Source organism: Glycine max, chromosome 2, assembly GCF_000004515.6.
Source record: "Glycine max cultivar Williams 82 chromosome 2, Glycine_max_v4.0, whole genome shotgun sequence".
NCBI classification, from domain to species: domain Eukaryota; kingdom Viridiplantae; phylum Streptophyta; class Magnoliopsida; order Fabales; family Fabaceae; genus Glycine; species Glycine max.
The window spans coordinates 230442-250120 of record NC_016089.4 but is presented as its reverse complement, the minus strand read 5'-3'; the positions used below and the strand labels follow the sequence as shown (position 1 = coordinate 250120).

At 33.2% G+C, this 19679-nt stretch overlaps 4 protein-coding genes across 5 annotated transcripts; 1 reads left to right on the top strand and 3 right to left on the bottom strand.

Annotated features, from left to right (window-relative positions):
• Positions 1 to 41: 41 nt before the first annotated feature.
• On the bottom strand, positions 42 to 2653 carry SCAM-5 (calmodulin). Its single transcript, NM_001251325.1, is given in 4 exon segments — positions 42 to 564; positions 1695 to 1775; positions 1934 to 2091; positions 2510 to 2653. Coding segments are annotated over 4 exon segments (453 nt in total). The 5' UTR covers positions 2586 to 2653; the 3' UTR covers positions 42 to 426.
• A 4546-nt stretch (positions 2654 to 7199) lies between these two features.
• On the bottom strand, positions 7200 to 12437 carry LOC100788766 (2-methyl-6-phytyl-1,4-hydroquinone methyltransferase, chloroplastic). The gene is made up of 3 exons (XM_003519110.5): positions 11550 to 12437; positions 8029 to 8335; positions 7200 to 7721 (listed from the first exon to the last, which is right to left on the bottom strand). The coding sequence occupies exons 1-3, from the start codon at positions 12116 to 12118 to the stop codon at positions 7566 to 7568; spliced, it is 1032 nt and encodes a 343-aa protein (XP_003519158.1). The 5' UTR covers positions 12119 to 12437; the 3' UTR covers positions 7200 to 7565.
• Positions 12438 to 13607: 1170 nt separating this feature from the next.
• LOC100810326 (uncharacterized) lies at positions 13608 to 17333 on the bottom strand. Of its 2 annotated transcripts, none has more exons than XM_006574436.4 (4): positions 16613 to 17333; positions 15061 to 15752; positions 14572 to 14762; positions 13608 to 14192 (listed from the first exon to the last, which is right to left on the bottom strand). In XM_006574436.4, exons 1-4 carry the CDS (start codon positions 17049 to 17051, stop codon positions 13793 to 13795), a joined length of 1722 nt encoding a protein of 573 aa, XP_006574499.1. In that variant the 5' UTR covers positions 17052 to 17333; the 3' UTR covers positions 13608 to 13792. The 2 variants fall into 2 exon arrangements, with proteins under 2 accessions (XP_006574499.1, XP_003519114.1); XM_003519066.5 differs by having other exon boundaries at positions 15061 to 15758; positions 16613 to 17094.
• Positions 17334 to 18813: 1480 nt separating this feature from the next.
• LOC102664230 (protein TRACHEARY ELEMENT DIFFERENTIATION-RELATED 7A) lies at positions 18814 to 19419 on the top strand. The gene has a single exon (XM_006575706.1). The coding sequence runs from the start codon at positions 18814 to 18816 to the stop codon at positions 19417 to 19419; it is 606 nt and encodes a 201-aa protein (XP_006575769.1).
• Positions 19420 to 19679: the final 260 nt, after the last annotated feature.

The following is a 19679-nucleotide window of genomic DNA, read 5'->3' as shown; positions in this document are numbered from 1 at the left end:
GTTATATGAGAGGATCTTCTTCTGGACGCAATAGAAGTCTCTTTTGTTTAATTCTTGTGCTGTTTTTTATTTTTCTGAATGATATAAATAAATTGTAGCAATACCATGTTCACAAGAGAAAGAATAAATTGTAGCATACATTAATCTTTCAAAAAAGAGTCTAATTTCAGAAGTTCTTGAATAAATTCCCTCTAATTAATTTTAAAACATAAGGAATGCTAAACTAAAACTGAAAGAATAATTATGGGTTGGAGTTTGAACAAATCAAATTGGCTGAGATGTCACTCTAATACATTGGTCATTCATATCATGTGCTACAAGTAAAATACACCAAAAATTGATTGGAAGACTTATTATTTCATGCGAGTGAATGAGATTGGGGCCCAAATGATCGAATTCGAACAATAAATTTGTTGTTTGAAAATTTCATCCAATAGTCATCATCATCTTGACAAATTCATCATAATTAACTTGACCATCACCATCCAAATCTGCTTCTTCAATCATCTGCTCCACCTCCTCATCAGTTAGTTTTTCACCCAGATTGATCATAACGTGTCTCAACTGCATAACACGGAAAGATTTTAATATTTAGGCACATGTGCATGTTTTTTAGCATATATGTAGTTATTAGTTAGTACTATAAAAAAAGTTAATACTAATAAATTAAGAGAGAGTGAAAATTAAACTGAAAAGCAAGATTCTCTTCCTCTTATTTTCAAATGTCAAACCCCAAGACATTTTTTTAAAACCAAACAGCTATTAGTCATAGGATGCGGAAAGGTACAAAGTACTGTCCTGAATGTGCATGTGAAATTAATGTACCTTTTTCTTTGACATATATGAATTTATGTACATGATATCCTCTCCTCTCACCATACAATTTCATTCCATTTTTTATATACAATTATGGCAAAGGTTGTATTATTAAAACGATGCATAGATAGTTTAATATATTTTTATTACTTTTTGTTCTAGAATTATTGATGTTTTTTTTAAAAAAAAAATATTAATATTTTATAAATTTCAATTTTCTTTTTCATATAATCTTTATTTAGAATATCTAGATTTGATCTTTAAAAAGAATACTACACTTCTAACTTATTTAAAATCACTTTGACAATATTTCATATTAAATAAGGTTATACTTTAAACTAAATATATAAACATTTTATACATATTAAATACTCTTTAATCCATTTAATCATTAATTATTCTGTTATTCATTCAGTCATGCATATAAGAAAAAAGTGCTAATATATGGTTAAATTTCAACTATATGAATTATCTCAATCCTAAAACAAAGAAGTCATGTTGTATAAATTAATTCCAAATAAAAAGGCGACAACACATACATATCAATAATTCAAGGAAGAAATTTGACTAAGACCGGTTGAAAGTTGAAGTAGAAATTTTATAAGAAAAAAATTGCATGTGCAGCCTCTATTACACGTAGCCAGAAAAGTGAACGCACCATTTATAGAAAAAATATTAAAAATAATACAAAAGGGAAGATTCAAGAGTTGTAATCTACTTTGCACTTTGCAACATCTTGACCCTACTTGCTTTTTGTTCAAGTTTGAAGAAACCTTACTTTGTCAGAAATCATTAATACTTTGATTGGTCATTGCCATCAGAGAAAGAAAAATACAATAGAAAGTGAATAGAAAGAATTAAAAGTTTATATAACATACCTCACTTGCTGAAATGTAGCCATTTTGATCCTTGTCAAACACCTTGAAAGCCTCTTTGAGATCTTCCTCTTCATCAGTTTCCTAAACAAGAAAGAGAACAGAACTGAACTTAGTCTCTGGCTGTTGTATAATGAGAAGGATATTAATCTTTGCAAAAATGCAATATTAATGCTTTGGAAATTTAGTAAATAAATATATAATGTATATAATGAGAGAAATTAATTAAGAGCATAACTTACCTTCATTTTCTTGGCCATTAAGTTCAAAAACTCAACAAATTCAATGGTTCCATTACCATCTGCATCTACCTCGTTTATCATGTCTTGGAGCTCTTCTTCTGTGGGGTTCTGATCCAATGACCGGATAACCGTGGCCAATTCTTCCACAGTAATGCACCCTATTGGTCATACAGACAAATTATACCTAATAACATAGCCATTATGTGTGTAATAACATATCAAATATAATTTATAATCATTATTATATTTCTGAAATGGAAAATTGCATTTGAACAGAAATATACAAAAGAAGTTGTACAAGAAATACAGAAATAAATAGAAAAGAGAGAATGAAAAAAGATTTTTTTATCCGTAAAAATGAAATAAAATATTGATGTGAAGGACGAAAAAAAAGAAAATAATGTTGTAGAAAATGTAATATATGAATTTGGTAAATGAATAGTTATCTTTTCTTAAGTGAATGATGAAGCATGAGGGACATTGGCACAACCACAAAAGAGAAGGATTAATTTCAATTAAACATGAAAAGGAGAAAAATCATAGGTAGTGCTTAAATTAAGGGGAAAGCTTGCTCACCATCTCCATCTTTGTCAAACAAGCCAAAGGCTTCTTTGATCTCACTAATCTGTTCTTCACTCAGAACATCTGCCATGGTGTTAATGTTTGAGCTTCAAATGAAAACTAAGACAATATTTTGTGACTTAGAAAAGAGAGAGGGAGAGAGAATTAAATGTGTAGAGTATAGCTAGCTCAATATTAGATGGGGGGGTATTTGTAGTGTGGAAAGGCTTGCAAGATTTCTTTTTGAATTGTAATTTTAAAATGTAGGAGAGTCAAACCACGTTTATGACTGTGTTTTGGTGTGATAGTTGTGGGAAAAGAATCAGATTGCAACCCCTTTGATATCTATCCGAATACATGGGGTGAAGGTGAGGGGTGGGGCATGCAGATTTAATGCTCTTCGTATTTGTTTAATATATTGCACATATATTATAATGGGGATGAATTTTTGACAGCTGGGGGACAAAAAAAAGGCATCAATTCAAAGGGTAAGAGAGAATAGGGTATGGATTATATGAACTATGGGGAGGTCAGAGGTGTGTAGAGTCCTCTGTTTTCATCAATTTCAAATTTTAACACCAGATATTATATTTATATATTTAGTTTTTCTTTTATCTCATTTTTTCCTTCTTTGGTCTCTAATTATAAAATTCTTATTAAATATTTATTTATCCATTTTTGTAAGATATTTTTTAATTTTTAGATATATTAATTATTTTTTTCTACATATCTTTACTTAATAATTTTATTTTCAAACATTAATAAAAAATAATTAAGTAAATAAAAAAATATAATTTTAAAATGATAGTACAAATAATTAATAAATATAATATGATTAACTAAATTAACTATTTTTCTTAGCATAAATTAATTTAAAGAACCTTATAATTAGTGACAAGAAGAGTATATTTTATTTTTATTTCTTTCTTTACTTGGTATCATAGCATTTGTAAATATTAATTAATTATTTTCCTCTTTATCTCTTTTTTTTCTCACATTCCCTAAAATTAAAGTGTAGTCGTGGTTGGGTAAGTTTTTTTTTTTTAATTGAATAATGATTTTTTAACAATCAATTTTTTAAACATTTGATCAATACTTTGTTTTTTTGTAACTTTCTCTTTTTATGAGATGATATTACTTAGCATACTTCTATTCTCTCTCTCATTAAATGTTGAATAGGGTTTTAAAAATCCTTTTTGTTTAGAATTTTCCTTTCAACTCGTCCAACCCACCAAAAGACACGCTGGTTAGCATAAGATCCAGAGAAAGAATTATTAGAATTCATAAATTTAAATTAATAATTGTAAATATTTCATCACAACTTTTTTTTATTAATCCTCTTATTTATGAAAAAAATATCTTATATATTTTTAAAATTATAAATTTATCTTTTCTTTTTTCTTTGATAAAATTTGTATTTTCTTATTTAATACTTTATATAAAATATTTTTGAAATAATTAAAATAAAGATCTTACAAGATATTTAATATTTTTCAATTTAGCTTTCTTGAAGCTTATGCATGTAGTTTTGGTATTGAATTGAGAGATCACTGCCAAGGCGCTTTGAGAATTAGAAAAACACGCCTAATGTTGTAATTAATTATCAAAGGAAAAATAAATGTCATGTGCGTGTGGAGAATGTACTTTCATTGGAAAAGGTCAAGACTCGAGAAGGAGTCCCTAATTAAATTGCTTCGTTTGATTTAGCTTTCGGATCTCTTGTTCGATGACCGAGAAATACAACAACAATTAATTATTATTTGTGGAAAGTTTACTAAATTTGTTGGTTTACCTTTCTTTCTCATAAAAAATGGAGAAAAGAAATATCATATTAATTTCTACTTTTATTTTTTTGATAAAATTCTTTTAAGCACATGTAGCGTTAATTTCATTGAGTATAGTACGTATTCTTTTTTTAAATTTAAATATATTTTTAGTTTCTATAACATAATGTTAATTTCATTGAGTATAGTACGCATATTTTTTTATTTAAATATATTTTTAGTTTCCATAAATGAGTAAATTTTATTTTTGGTTTCTATATTTTTTATTTTTCATTTATCTAAAATTTAAATTCACTATTTAGAGTTTATCTAAAATGAATAAATTTGGACTTCGGTCCTTATAAAATATATTTTTATTTTCATTGTTCCAAAATTTGAATTGACTTTTTTATTCTCTAATATTTATTTTAAGATAGATAGATAATATTTTATTTTGGAATTTAGAAAAACAAATTAGAAGACTTAGGCGACAAGGCATGTTAGTTAACTTTTAGTTTTTTTATTAATTGAAAAGTTTGTTTGACTATTCTAATGAATTTCTTAATTGAAACATCCGTATGATGTTTATGGTCATTGGAGCATATATTGTTTGCACTAAATGTACACTGATGTGAACCTGATTAGGAGCGGATCGCTTGATACAGGCTACGGAGATTTGGATGACACCACTTCCAAAGAGGGAAGATAAGTCAGGGTAGACACCACTTCTGGTGAAGGAAGATAAATCAGGGTAGACGCCACAAGGATTACCTTGATAAGTCTGATAATTGGTTCAACAAGGAACCCAGAGAGAAACTCTCATCAAATTTTTAAAAAATGCCAAAAGTTTTTCTTTATTGAAAATAAAAACCAATACTTATAGTGTATCTGAACAAAAAGATAAAAATAGACATTGGCCTTCTAAACAGTTTGAGCCAAAATTACAATAAATAAAAATTATAACTAAAAACATATTTAACTTTGTCCTTTAAATTAGTTTGGGTCTTCAGCAACAATTAATAGTCTTGATAGTGTCTCTGCCTCTGGGCCTTCATCCTTCTCCACTTGGGTCTTCATCCTTCTCCACTCGGGGGCTTTATCCTTCTCCACTTGGACATTCGTCCTTCTCCACTTGGGCCTTTAGCCTGTATTTGGTCAGTTTTAGGATTCTCATCATACACCCTTTCTCATGCAATGAAATCACTTTGTTGGCTTTCGTGTAGAACAATTCAGCATAAAATCATTTTCCTTTGGTCAGAGTAGATCTGTACAATAGAGTGTATCTTTTGATGAAGATTGACATGGTTTAAGCATAAACATAGATATAAACATAACAAACTATCATCTTATAATTAATTAATCAATTACATGAACTTAAATTTAAATTTTAAATACTCTTGCTAATTAATTAGAACCACTTAATCACATATTATGAAAACATAGTGTTATAGTTTGTCCCTTTGGATTTTTATGAAATTGGGATTTGGAGGATTTATGTGTGATTAATTGTAATTGATGTAACTTAGTTGTCCTCCTACATAAAAATAACTTTGTATGTGTTGTAATTGTGGAGGAAGATACTAGATATAAGATTGGTCTAATGGTTGAAAATATGAGCTTGAGGGTGAAGAAAAAAGGAGGGAAGAGATCATGAGTTCGAAAAAAATATATTCAAAAGAAATGTATCCCTAGATGTTATATATCTAACTCATGGCCTTAGAATAACTAAAAATTAATGTTTATAGCTCAAGATATGATCATTTTAGTAAACAAAGGTATCATGATTATGCAATAAGTTCATGTTCTTTTTAATTTTAGGGATAATAAATTATAAAGTTAGATCTTATGACCAACATAAAAGTTATAGATAATTTCTTAGTTTTCAAACTAGTCAATCAACTTGATAGGATTAATATAATTTCAGAAATCATTTTACACTCTACAAAGGTCATAGATATGTAATAGAAAATGAGTGATGTAATGTCCAAAACTTATGAATTGTCTTTCCAAATGACTTTGAATGTAACATATCATAATATGCATTGAGATTGTGTAAGTAAACATTATGAGAATTGGGACTATGAGGATAAACAATGCTAGATGTACGCCTTGTGACATGGTATGTTGTACATGAATTGCGGGTGCTTGTGACATGAAATTGTAATGTAACTAAATAACGTTGAGTCGAGGGACCTAACTTATGAGATGACGAAAATGGGCATAGTTCATGGGATTGTGAGTTCTAATCATTGTAATGACATTGAGGCATGGGAATTTCTAATATTATATTTTTTTAATTTAAAAATTTATAATTGACATTTTCATCACATATAGCTCAGATTTATGTGTTGAAAGGATCAACATCTCTTGGTTTTTTAAGTATGAGTTGGGGGTACATAAAAAAGTTCATTGTAAGTCTTGAGATGATTTTAGTAGTGATTATGTTAGAATATTGGCATTTGGTGGTGGCTTTTATGTTCTTAATTATCTCAACCCGAACATTTGGTTTCATAATATGACGGAAATAGGATACATGAAGTCTTGAGTTCATGTGGTCTTGTTGTTGTAGACGACTTTTCAAGTTACTTAGGTAACTCTTGAAAGAAAAACAAGGATCTGAAGTGACGAAAATAACAACTTTTTTGTGTAGAGAAAAAACCATTTTAAAATATCAACTGGGTATGTATAGTAAGAACAATTATTGAAGGGGGCTCCATTAAGTGGTTATATACAAATGGCGACCAGAAAGACATTATTACTTCTCTCAAGAATCAAGATGGCAGTAGATAAACTAATGTACTAAACGAAACATGTGAAAACGATAATTCGTGCTTAAACATTGAACAATACTTGTCAAGGGTAAATAAATTAAAAATGTATTTGGGGATTAAAAAAGCATATTCAAATTCAGTTAAAACTCGCCACCAACGCACATATACAAATAAAAGCTAAAACAAACATATTTGAATGTTGTCATGGTTACCTTGTCTTGTCCATTTGGTACAAAGCAAAGCAAAAGAAGCACAACATTTTGATGATCCTGCCATGGTTCATTGAACAATTGGCTGCCAACACACATTCTATATTTCTCTGCCAAAGCAACAATGACAAATACAAAACATAGTGAAGCTAGTAATGGCACAAAACTAAGCTAATGGTTTTGAAGCATTTCATCCTTAAGTAACTCTTTCCTACTATGTTGGCAAGATGGAAAGATTCAAGATTGAATTATTATCCTTCACAAACAGTCGTTTAGAGATGTGTGGAGGGAAAACTTGACCTTCCTACCCGAGTTACTTTCTCCAAACTTAGATGGGCATGCCCCTTGGAACAATTTTGTCTTTGATCCACATGTAAATTGGCACTAGTACGAAGTAAGTGGATGCAATTGTACCAAGAATGAACCGATAAAGAAACACAAATGGATTTACAGGCTTCTTTACATCCTCTACCTTGGGACCAAGCTGCATTAAGGCAAATGAAAACATACTTAAAGTACTAAATTTAAAACAAGGGAGCATACTCTTCCAAATAGTGTAAATCATGCTTCTAGGTAAATACTTAGTATCCATTATATATAAAGAAAAGTGAGGAAAATTATACTAGTTATACATAATACTTCAGCTCCCCTTAAATTATGTGTGTTACTGTATACTCCTTTTTGTTTGAGAAAAGTAGTAAGTATGCATTTGTTTTTGAGAAAAGCAAAAGCTGTAATCTTGAATGAATTTAGAGATCAAAAGGAGAAGAAAGAGAAAATGCAATACATACCTGGAGGGGAGAGTCTCCAGACAAAGGCTTCACACCTGTGACTGAGCAACCCATGATAAGGCCGTGCCTGCGCACCCCACGATACCATTTTGGACCAATCCTTTTGAGCTTAACATCTTTGAAACCAGCCTTCTTAAACCATTCAATGTACTCTTCCTCCTTGGGGAAGAGCATCCACACATCTGCAAAGAACCTAGACAGCCAAAATGTTGGGTGTACAGGACCAATCACACAAGCTATGCCTCCTATCCTTAGCACTCTGTATGCTTCCGTAATGCCACGCTGCGGATCTGGCCAGTATTCAATACTGAACAACACAATGATAATTCAAACACTGACAATGTTGTAGAAAATGCAAATTTATCATCTCTATTAGACTAATTTTCCAACCAGTAAACCTCTATTTTGGTTCCTGAGATTGTAAACTTAGTCCTTGATGTTACCAAACTTGGACTATTTTCTGAGTTTGTAAAATGTTATGATGTGTCATTCATTGTGATCTTTTTCTACTATATAATTTTACTAATTAACATTAAGGACTAAAGTGAATGATATTTTGCAACATTTTATAAAGTCAGGGACTAAAATATAAGTTTCATATAGTCAGGGATTAAAAGCTTATGCTTAAAATCTCACAACCAAAGTAGAGGTTTACTCGGTTACAACTTTTATTTTATTTTTTTCTTCTAAAGATCCTTAAGTTTTTCACATTTAATTGTACTTATAGTTCGACTTACATCAATAGCCCATCAAGCTAATCCGATTGATTATATAACTTTTCATCAAAACTAAAGTGCAAATTCAAACAACAGTAGCAAAGTCTTATCCCACTAGGTGACATCAGCTGCATAGATTGCATAACACCATTGAATTTGCTTAAATACCAATTTCTAAGGAATGCCATTCACCATAACATCTCTCTTAACAATTTCCTCCAATATCCTTCTTAGTCGCCTTCTCCCCCGTTTTTATAGGATTAAAACCATGTAATTTACTCTTCTCATTAGTGCTTCTGGTGGCCTTCTTTGTACACGTCCACCAGACAGAAACCTATGTTGTCCCTTTTTCCTTAGTTTGAACGCATGTAAATTTTATAGGATTAATTAATCAGCTAATATGATATAAAGATAAGGTCCAAATCCATACCAGGGAACTCATAGTAGTCATAGACTCATCATATCCTTAGATCAGATAAATTTACTAACAGCTGCGAGAGATCACAAAAACCTTCAAAGGCAAAAAGTGGCAGAGACATTATAGTTACCTTCCAGCAGAAACATATCTATCAGCATAATCAGTTGGAAATGGAAGATCTTCTTTCAAGGGTTCCTTCTGCTTAGCCTTGGCAAGCTGGTGAGGCAACGGGTCGAGAATTTTACATTTTTGGCATCAACATGCTTCACTATACCAAGAGTGGCAAAGCTAGTTCCTCCTCCAACATCCACCACTCTCATGTTACGGTCACAGAGATCAGCAGGCTCCAATGCCTCATCTCTCATATCCTTAGTTTATGGCCCGAAGTTTGTGACATAATCATACACAATAGATAGAAACCTATAGAACCAAAATGCCTCTTTCTTGTGTTGGAAGAACCGAGGCTGAGAAGCAGACCTAGAGAAGGACATGCTGAATGTGGGGGTCAACTTTTTTTCTGATCCTGAACTTATTACCACAAGTCAGCACACGTACCCTTCTTGAAGAAGCACTTGTTGCTTAGAGTTAAAACTAGTGGAGCTATGCCACTAATGAGCTTTGGATTTTTAGCTCCATTGAGCATTAAGGAAGCATGGACTTATATATATGAAGAAAGGCTAGGACTATTACACTTCCAATGAACAGCACATTGTGTGGAATTACAACCAAAATCAATGGGAAGCAGCTGTTGATATATAGTTTGTCATGAATACAAGACAATGACAATTGACAGGAAAAGGATCAATTGGAAGAGAAATGATTTTTGGATATTTTACTTCTAAAGCACCTACTTAATACTCATCTTTTTTCTCATTTCTTTGTTGTCGCGTTATATTATTTATCATATTTTTTTTTATCTCTCCCACTAAGTATCAAACAGAAATTTAGATGTACAAAAAATCATTTCTGCTACTGGAATAAGGAAAGAGAGTTGCAAAAGGGTGTTAGCGGTAAAGTGGTGTTAGTTAGGGGTGAGCATCACCTTCTAATTCAATTCTTATATTTATATTAACAGTGAGAATCAAACTCAGGTTGAATATGAGTATATTTTTTTCCAAGTGGATCAACCTTTATTGGTTTAATGTGAATTATATATAATGGTTAAAATTAATATTACATTAATTAAAAAGTCATATTGATCCAATCTTATCGTATATATTTCTTAATAGGATTGAATTGAAATTTAAATAAATGACCCGATCCAAATTTTGGATCAAACATGAACAAAGACAAAACCATCACGCTCACCCGATCACCCCTATTGTTAGAATGGATTATGCAGAGAGACAGAGACAGACTGGTAGATATGCAGTTATGATTCACCACCTAATCCTGGCAGCTGGCGCTAGTAGTCAATGCTTGCCATTTGTGGCCTTCCCGTGATCCCATCACATTAATTATGGAAGCTCTTTGAATTTTCTTTATTTACTAGTTTAGTATAGTTACCAGATAATATGCATTAATCTCTATTTTATAAATTAGAGTCTTTTTTTTTACTGAATAAATAAATTAGAGTCTTTGGTTCTTAATTTTACATTATTATCTCATTCTCGAATTAAAGAATTTTTAGAAGTTACTCTATCATATATATATATATATATATGATAGAGTCTTGGTTCTTAAATTTACCTTGAATTAAAGAACTTTTACAAGGTAATATATAATATACATTAACCTTTATTCTGTAAATTAGAGTCTTGGGTTTTAAATTTACATTTATATTATAAACCAAATGAGAGATTAGATTCGAACCATATCAATAAATGTGGTGTATCTTAATTTTAATAATTTATTTCCATAATTTTCTCATTATTTTTAAAAGTGGTGCCTCTTTAATTTGTTCATATTTAATATAATAAAATATTCATTACTAATAATAAAAATATCTATTGTTCTCTTTAATTTATTTTTAATTCTACATTTTATTTAAATTTGAAAACAACTATTGGCTTTGAAAATTCAAGATAAATATGAGAGAATGCTCTCAAATATGAAAATTGAAAAGGAACTTCACTTGATTCTTGGATGCAAATAACAATGAGAAAGACATACCTATATGGAGGCTTATTATTAATGGGTCTAACTTATTTGATTGAACTTTATAAGTGAGTTGTTATAAACACTTGACACATAAGTTTAATACCTATGGATAAGAAAAAGAATTCTATAGGGCTATTTTTGTCCTACAAGAAGCAGAAAAAATTATGGGGAAATTGTGACCACATTTGAGATTATAAGACAATTATATTATGATTCATCAATGAGAATTCATATGCAAGAAAGAAAGGCCTTCAAAAGCAAAAAAGTGGCAGAGAAATGAATGTTACCTTCCAGCAGAAACATATCTATCAGCATAATCAGTTGGAAATGGAAGATCTTCAGCATCCCCTTCAACAATCTTGCATTCTTTCAAGGGCTCCTTCTGCTTAGCCTTGGCGAGCTGGTGTGGCGACTGGTCGAGAATTGTAACGTTTTTGGCGTCCACATGCTTCACTATACCAAGAGTGGTGAAGCCAGTTCCACCTCCAACATCCACCACTCTCAGGTTGCGGTTGTAGAGATCAGCAGGCTCCAGTGCCTCGTCTCTCATGTCTTCGGTCCAGTGCCCCGGGTTTATGATGTGGTCATACACAATAGAGAGAAACCTGTAGAACCAAAATGCCTCCTTCTTGTGCTGGATGAACCTTGGCTGAGAACCAGGCCTAGATGATGATGATGATGATGCTGACATGCTGCCTTTGGGAGTGAAGTTTTTTCTGACCACCCTTAACTTGTTACCATGAGACAGCACACCCTTTTGGAATAAACACTTGTTGTGAAAGTTAAGGCCATTTGGAGCTATGCCACTAATGAGGTTTGGATTTTGATGAGCTCCATTGAGCATTAAGGAGGCCATGGACTGATATATGGAAATGCTAGTAATATTACACTTGCAATGAATGGCACATTTTGTGGAATTATAGCCAAAATGGAAAGCAACAGTTGATGATAGTTTATGTCATGAAAACAAGACAGGAAAAGGATCAATTAGAAATAAGCGTGGAAGTGGTAAAGTGGTGATAGTAAGGATTATGAGGTGAGGGACAAAGACAGGGGATTGGTGGATATGCACCACATAATCCTGGCGCTAGCTGATGCTTGCCACTTGTGAGTTGTGGCCTTACCATCACTTGAACTATATGCGCTTTGGATTTTCTGTATTTACTAGATAACCTCCAATTCATAAATTAGAGTTTTGGTTCTTATATTTTATATCATGAATCAAATTTCTGATTGTAGTTTTTTTCATACTCAAGTTTAAGATTTCAACCTTTAATCACTTAATTAAAAAATACAAACCGTTAATAGTTATGTGAATCAATATCACTATCCTTATCTACTTGTATGACTTTTTTTAATTTAAACATTTATTTTTTGTATAAAAAAACATTCAATTTTTATTTATAATTTTAATTCTTTTAAGTATTATTTCTTAAATTTAATTTTAATTTGTACCAAATTGAAGATATATTTCCTTTCTGAATAAACTGAATTTTAGATGATTATAATTGTAATCAATGGTAATTTAGATTAATTTTTAAATTTTGGACTTTTACATAAAGGTTATGCATCTTAATTTAATAATGTATTCTCATAACTTTCTCACTAATTATAAAAGTGGTATCAAATTAATTTGTTCACATTTAATATAATAAAATATTCATTGATAATAATATCTGCTTTTCTCTTTAATTTATTTTTAATTATACATTTTATTTAAATTTAGAAAGAACTTTGTAATCCAAACTTGCTATTTATTTTTTAAACAGTGAAATTGCTGTGTTATCAGACAAATAATTGATCAAATTTGCTGTTCTTCATTTCATAGGAAATGTCTATTATTACTTCCATGTTTCTATTACCACACTTATGCAAGTAATTATTTATAACATGCCCTTGTTACTAATTTAGTTAACAAAAGAAGGATATTTATAGAAGTGACAATAGCTATTGGAAATGGACTGACAACAAAAACTCCTCAGCATGAATGATATGCTTTAAAAATTAATACTCCCATCATTTCCCCAGTTAGGTCTGGTTTAAAAAAAAATCCGTTAAACTAGTAATTTTATTTTCTTTCCTATAAATATCTTTTATAGAAGATAATCATGTCTGAATTACCGTCCAAGTATGAAATGTTGCGGGCCCCTTAAAGCAAAATTAATTGGAAAGTTACCTTACAAAAGTTTGCTTATAAATTGAGTAGGCAGAAGAGAGTTTTAAGTTGTTTATCAAGGTCGATTTCAACTTTTAACGTCTAACCAATGTTTAAGATAACCACAGAAAAAATATACAAACTAAAAATAAAGCCTTAGCCATAGAGGGGAATCGTAAGACAAATTCTATGAACGAAATATATGTATATTTTGCTGTTGTATGGGAAACAATGAACATATTATTCAGTCCTTAAAGGCTTAAAGTACTAGAAGAGCTTAGAAATGATCATCATACAAGTTGGCGTATTACCATACTAAAGACGATGGAGGTATGTAATAAGGTTCCTATATATTTTTTATAAGGTTTGAGCAAATCAAGGTTCCTGAACTTGCTGTATTTCCAGTATTTCAGATGGTTTGGGAACTTCCCTGAGCTGGACGGAGTTTTCGAAGCAATTGAAGAAACCATAATGAGGGAATTTCTCATACCAGGTATCTTCTCTTGCGTGTGTGTCCCAGTGTTCCCCAGAACTGCTCTGGCCGTACTTGTGAATCCAACCAGAGCCATTGTGTTGCTCACCCCAAGTTCGGTTCCAGCGGTCGCCATGCCTACCTTCCCACCAGCTCTCCCCCTGCTTCACACCATTAGCATTTGGATCAAAATTTTCATCCCATTTGTCACCCCATTTATCCCATCCACCATCCACAAACCGCTCGGCCCATTTGTCGGTGTATTTTATGCTCCCACCGTACCCGTCGTATTTGCCACCCCACCTGCCAAATCCATTTTATTTGTTTTCATTAGAATCTCAAATGAGATACACAGCAGATCAGTCACAGAATTGAATGCAAGCAAAGAATAGAGGTTACTCAAAATAATTCAGTCTGTCATCATGTTACAAGCTTATGGCCTGTTTGTTTTATTTTATTTTATTTTCCAATGCAAAACTGCATTGGACAGGAGAAACTGAGTTTTTTTTTATCAAATGTTCTCAAAAATTGTGCAAAGTACCATTTGCAGTCAAAGGAATCTTACACAAACATACACTTTAATAGATTATTAAATATTTAAAAACAGTGAGGAATAAATACTATAAAAAAAGAACATCGAAATTAAAGCTCAAATTCTTAATCTACTTTTCTTGACAATTACCTTTCATGCCAAACATGAGCATGTCCAGGTTCAAGCGGTGTGTTTGGGTCAATACTGCACCACTTGTGTGCCCATTTTTCTGTTTGACCAGCAGCATTGTAGCGCTCCCCCCATTTTTCCTGCCACTCATTACCATTAACATTTCGTCCCCACTTGTCTGCAGTTTTCTCAAAACTCATAAGCCCATTTTCCTGCAAGTGAAAACCATAGTACCATACTTGGTATTTATTTTAGTGAAATAAAAAGAATCTGTTGTCCAAGACTCTATAGGTCAGATCTATGAGCGCCAAGGCTACAGCTACAGTTAATGCATTAATAATTGGCAAGCTACACTAGTGACCAATTTCACAAACAGGTGCCCAATTCCACAGAAGAATAAATATGAATGCACACAGTGATAATGATACTAGAAATATGCTACTGATCATATTTTCAGCAAACTATCATTATAATAAGAAAGGCATTTAAAATGTGTCAAATTTTGCTGACCAGACACAAGGATTCTCTCCAAAATTCACGCCAAATATTTCCATTTGCATCACGTCCAGATTTCTCTGAACCAAGTTCCTTATAGCCAAAATCATCAGAAGCTTCCCAGTACTTCTCTTGCCACTCAATAGCTTTGTCAGCACTAACACCTCTGGTCATTGTCCATCTGCAGATCACGCCATCAGGTCTTCGCTCAATTCCTGTCTCTTTCCACCATCTCGATCCGTCCGGATTCACTCCAATAGGTGATGATTTATTTGCCTCACTGAGGGCATGTGCTGCTTCTGCTGCATAATCAAAAGACGATTCACCATGTATCTGTTCCTCTTCCAAGGAAAGTGACAGTGAAGGCGATTCAGAAAGTGACTCTGGGTCTGAGGTAGTTTCAGCTTCCTCAACCTCTAAAAATGACTGAAAGGGTGGAAGAGTATCACTACGCTCGCTTTGAGAAAGTAAACTCTCAAATGGAATGGAGAGAAATTGTGGTGTCCACTCCTTCTCCACAACCGCACTGGGCAAGGTTGGACGAACAGAAGACTTGGTATCTAACTGCAGCCCACTGCCATCATCTGAAGGAACATCACTCTCCACAGGGGGTGTCCAGGACCAAAAATCAGGGCCAGGCACACCATTTCCCCTTGTTTCTGACTCTGACACACGAATACCCTCACTCTGCACTCCCATTCCTGAACCTGATTCTATCACATGATATAAAAAATGAACAAAAGAATACATCAATATACAAGAAATCAACACTAAAATCTCCCAAGCACAACATCCATTTAGAAACAAAACTAAAATAAACCATTTGATTTCCTAGGGGATAAAATTCACATGTAAACTCAGAAATAGCATGTTCACAGCATGTTAGATTACAAACTTCAAAGATTGACGCAATTCACATACCAAGTAACCTCAATTTCAAAGGTAACTTCAAATTTTGATGAATAAATTGCAAGAAGTCAAAATACTAACATCTCCGAAGTACAATATCCATTTAGAAAGAAAACTATATTAAGCCACTTGATTTCTTAGGAAAGAAAATCCAAAAGGAAACTCAGCAAATAGCATCTTCACAGCTCGTTAGACTACAAATTTCAAAATTCACGCAATTCACAAACCATGCAACCTCAATGGCAATGCTAGGCTTCGAATTTTGAGAGAAAAATATTAAATAAAACAAAATACAAAGCCAGCCAAAACTTTATCGCAAAAGTAAAATAAAATAAAACAATAGAAGCATTTATTTCCTTTATTTTTTTTTTCATTCTTGATTACAGAAGTCACGTGTCCGTATTCCAAGATTACTAACAACAACTAGAAAATTAGAAAGAATAAAAAAAAAAGACAGCCAGAATTCAATTCCAACAAATTAAAATAAAATAAGTCTTGTTTTTCTTATTTAGTTATTGCTTTTCTTTTCCCTTTCCACGATTATTGTGTCAATAACATAATAAAGGACTTAAAGAAAGAAAGAAAGAAAGAAAGAAAGAAAGAAAGAAAAACTACTATTTGCAGAGTTGAGATCGAAAGAGGCAAAATTCAGTTTTACCGTCACGTCGTTCGTCGGCGGTGGCTTCGTGGTGGCTGGAATCGGCGGCACTGCGTTCCTGAAGGAGTTGCCTGGCGGCGGCGATGGCGGCGGCGGCGCGATCGATGACCTGCATGCGCTGCACCCTGTCGCGCTCTTCGGCGGAGACTTGGAGGAGCTTCTGGAACTCACTGGTCTTCTTCTCCAGATCGTCGTCGTTGTTGTCATCAGTATTTGCCGCCACGCGGTCCGCTATTGAGTTGAAGCTCGCGCTCTTCCTCTCTCTCTCCACCGCCTTCTTCCACATGTCCAAATACGACGCCGTTTCGCCATCTCCTTTTCCTCCTCCAACACTCGCATTCGCTCTCACTCTCACACTCGCACATCTTCTCTTTCCTTCGTGAGGGAGAAGGTGCACCCAACGGTACGGTGCACCCGCGGCGCAGGTTCCTAGATTCATGAAGATCAGAGCGTGTGACTCAGGAATGGCTAACTGACTGTGACTCTCAAACACTTCTGAGTATTTATACGGAGTTCGATCAAAATGGGAAGGGTAAAATGGTCAGTGGCAGTCATGTAAATAAGAGAAAATACTGAGGCTTATTTTATATTGTTAGTTTTCGTAAAGGGATCCGACATTTTCTTGGGCTTCAAGAGAGGAACCAATGTATTTGGGTATCCAATAAACTTACTTTTACAAAGCTCCCAGTACTTAGTTTCTTTTTATATCTCCTTCTACAACAAAATATGTTTGTTCATATCTATCTACTATTTATACTATCAAAAAATATGTTAGTAAAATTATAATGGGAGTTGTCATGTTAATGTTAATAAAATTATTTAAAAGAGTGCTGTGAGATGGTGTTATTATTCAGCAAATAATTCATACACCCATCGCTTTTATTTATAAGCAAAAAAAAATCTAATATTCTTTATTTTTAAATATAACTAAATTCCAACTATCCATGTTTTATTTAATGAAACTATCTTTAAAATATTATTTATTTAATAAGAGATTTATACTTGACATCTGATATAATTTAATAAAGTTAACTAATTTCGTATTATCTGTGAAATCAATTTTTGTTGCTTATAAATAAGAATGGAGGGTGTAATTGTTATATTATATTTTATAATTATTTATATATTTTGACATAAAATGAAAGATAAATATTGTGATTAAGATTTTAAAGGTGAGAGTAATTGAATTCCAAGCACAGGACCCCGATATCATTTTCCACTTTTAACGGTTTTCATGATTTCATCTGTTGCCTTTAACTTGCTTCAACGTGAGGAACGTGACATGCAAGAAGATGGACGGTGAGTGTTAGGAAGAAGATGTCCTGCCATGAAAACCTGTCATAGGGGTAGTTATCATTCTAGTAGCGGTTATTGTAGTGGGGGTGTGGTTATTGTAGTGGTTATTATAGCGGTTATTGTGGTGGTTATTATAGCGGTTATTGTATTGGTTATTGTAGCGGTTATCGTAGTGGGAATATAGACATGCAATTGTGTATAAAAGCTCTAAGAATTAATGAATAAGACAGAAAGAGAAGAATTTAGAAAATTAGTTTGTAAAGAGGTCTTGGTCCTCGAAACCAAGTAGTGTAGTTTTCTTCCCCTCCCCTCTAGTGTGAGGGACGTAGAGACGAGAGAGAGAGAAAAGAAAAAAAAGGTGACAAAAAGTAATAGGTCATATGAAGAAACAGAAAAGAAAGGATTAGAATAAAAGAGCAAATATAAAATATAGTGCGTTTGCAATATTTTTTTTTTTTTGCTTTCCTTTATAATTGGGCCAATAAATACGAATAGAGTGAATCTACACATTCAGTTGTTGGACAAATATATTGGATTGGGCTATTACCTAAGTACCTGAATACAACGTGGAATTCAATATATGGATCAACCCATTCGGTTGCAAGCAGAAAAACTATGGGGTATTAAAATTTCAATATGCAAGTTGTCGTTTTGATTGCAATTTGGATATGCATATTAAGAGAGTGCGGTTAGCTGCTTGTGTGGTTAAAGAGTCATACTTAATTGGTGTATGTTGGTTGGATTAAATAGTATATTTCCATTACACTCTATATAAACACTAGTGCTACTTCAATCACTTGTATCTGCAATTTTATTTTTTGGAAGATCGATCTACATCTACTTGATTAATTACATAATAGAATAGCAAGAATGATTCATGTGTTTGGCACGTGTTGAGTAGAAACATGCAAGAACATATCCATTGTGCGTTGGAGGGTCCTATACACTTACAAGTGTTCCGCCATGCAACCCAATTCCCATTATATCTCACACCACTACTACTTAGGCGATTGAAGAAGAGAATGTGGTCAATTTCATCCTCTCTCTACACCGTGAAGAGAAGCATAATCCCTCTCTATCCCTACACCACAAACATTAACTTTCAATGCCTTTTCACTTCATCAATCTCCATCTCCCTCAACAACAACCACAACCACAACATCATGTTAACCCGTAACCCTAATCAAATACCAGAAATACCATCCGTGCCAAAAACCGAACCTCCTCCTCCGGTTCCAAAAGAGCAACCTGTGCTTCCAACCCCGGAAATAGACCCTTTTATGCCACCCGAAATAGTCACGGATCCTCCTTCTACTCCCTTTGAGCCGGATGCTCCCAAACCGCCGCTATCACCGCCCGGGCCTGACATGCCGCTGCCTAAGCCACCGGATACGCTGCCGCCACGCCCACCGGATACGCTGCCGCCGCATCCTCCGGGACCGGATATTGTGCCGCCGCCAACGACTCCGCCGGATATTGTGCCACCCACTGGACCAGCTATTATTCTGTAGCGTAGGAATTTAGCATGCCATGCAGGATAAGAATAGCTTTGCTGTTTTGTTTTTAGATCATGTATCGTTACCAGTGTAGTGGGATCAATCAGGTTTGCGTCAAACTCTCTCTTTGGGTCTCTTGGAGCATGTAGTTGCATATCAGAATTTCATTTCAGGATTTCTGATTAAGCTAAAGTCTAGAAAGACTCATGCTAGTTAATTGTTGATCAACGTGCTCAATTCTCTGCTTTTGTTTAACAAGCTTAATTGCTTAATGC

Coding starts and splice junctions, on each gene's coding strand:
- LOC100810326 (XM_003519066.5), bottom strand. CDS start 17,051: ATGAATCTAGGAACCTGCGCCGCGGGTGCACCGTACCGTTGGGTGCAC. Junction 14,763..15,060: donor GGAGAGAATCCTTGTGTCTG/GTCAGCAAAATT, acceptor TTTCACTTGCAG/GAAAATGGGCTTATGAGTTT. Junction 14,193..14,571: donor GCTCATGTTTGGCATGAAAG/GTAATTGTCAAG, acceptor TGGATTTGGCAG/GTGGGGTGGCAAATACGACG.
- LOC102664230 (XM_006575706.1), top strand. CDS start 18,814: ATGCAAGAACATATCCATTGTGCGTTGGAGGGTCCTATACACTTACAA.
- LOC100788766 (XM_003519110.5), bottom strand. CDS start 12,118: ATGGCCTCCTTAATGCTCAATGGAGCTCATCAAAATCCAAACCTCATT. Junction 8,336..11,549: donor AGATATGTTTCTGCTGGAAG/GTAACATTCATT, acceptor TGTGTTGTTCAG/TATTGAATACTGGCCAGATC. Junction 7,722..8,028: donor CTGGAGACTCTCCCCTCCAG/GTATGTATTGCA, acceptor GCCTTAATGCAG/CTTGGTCCCAAGGTAGAGGA.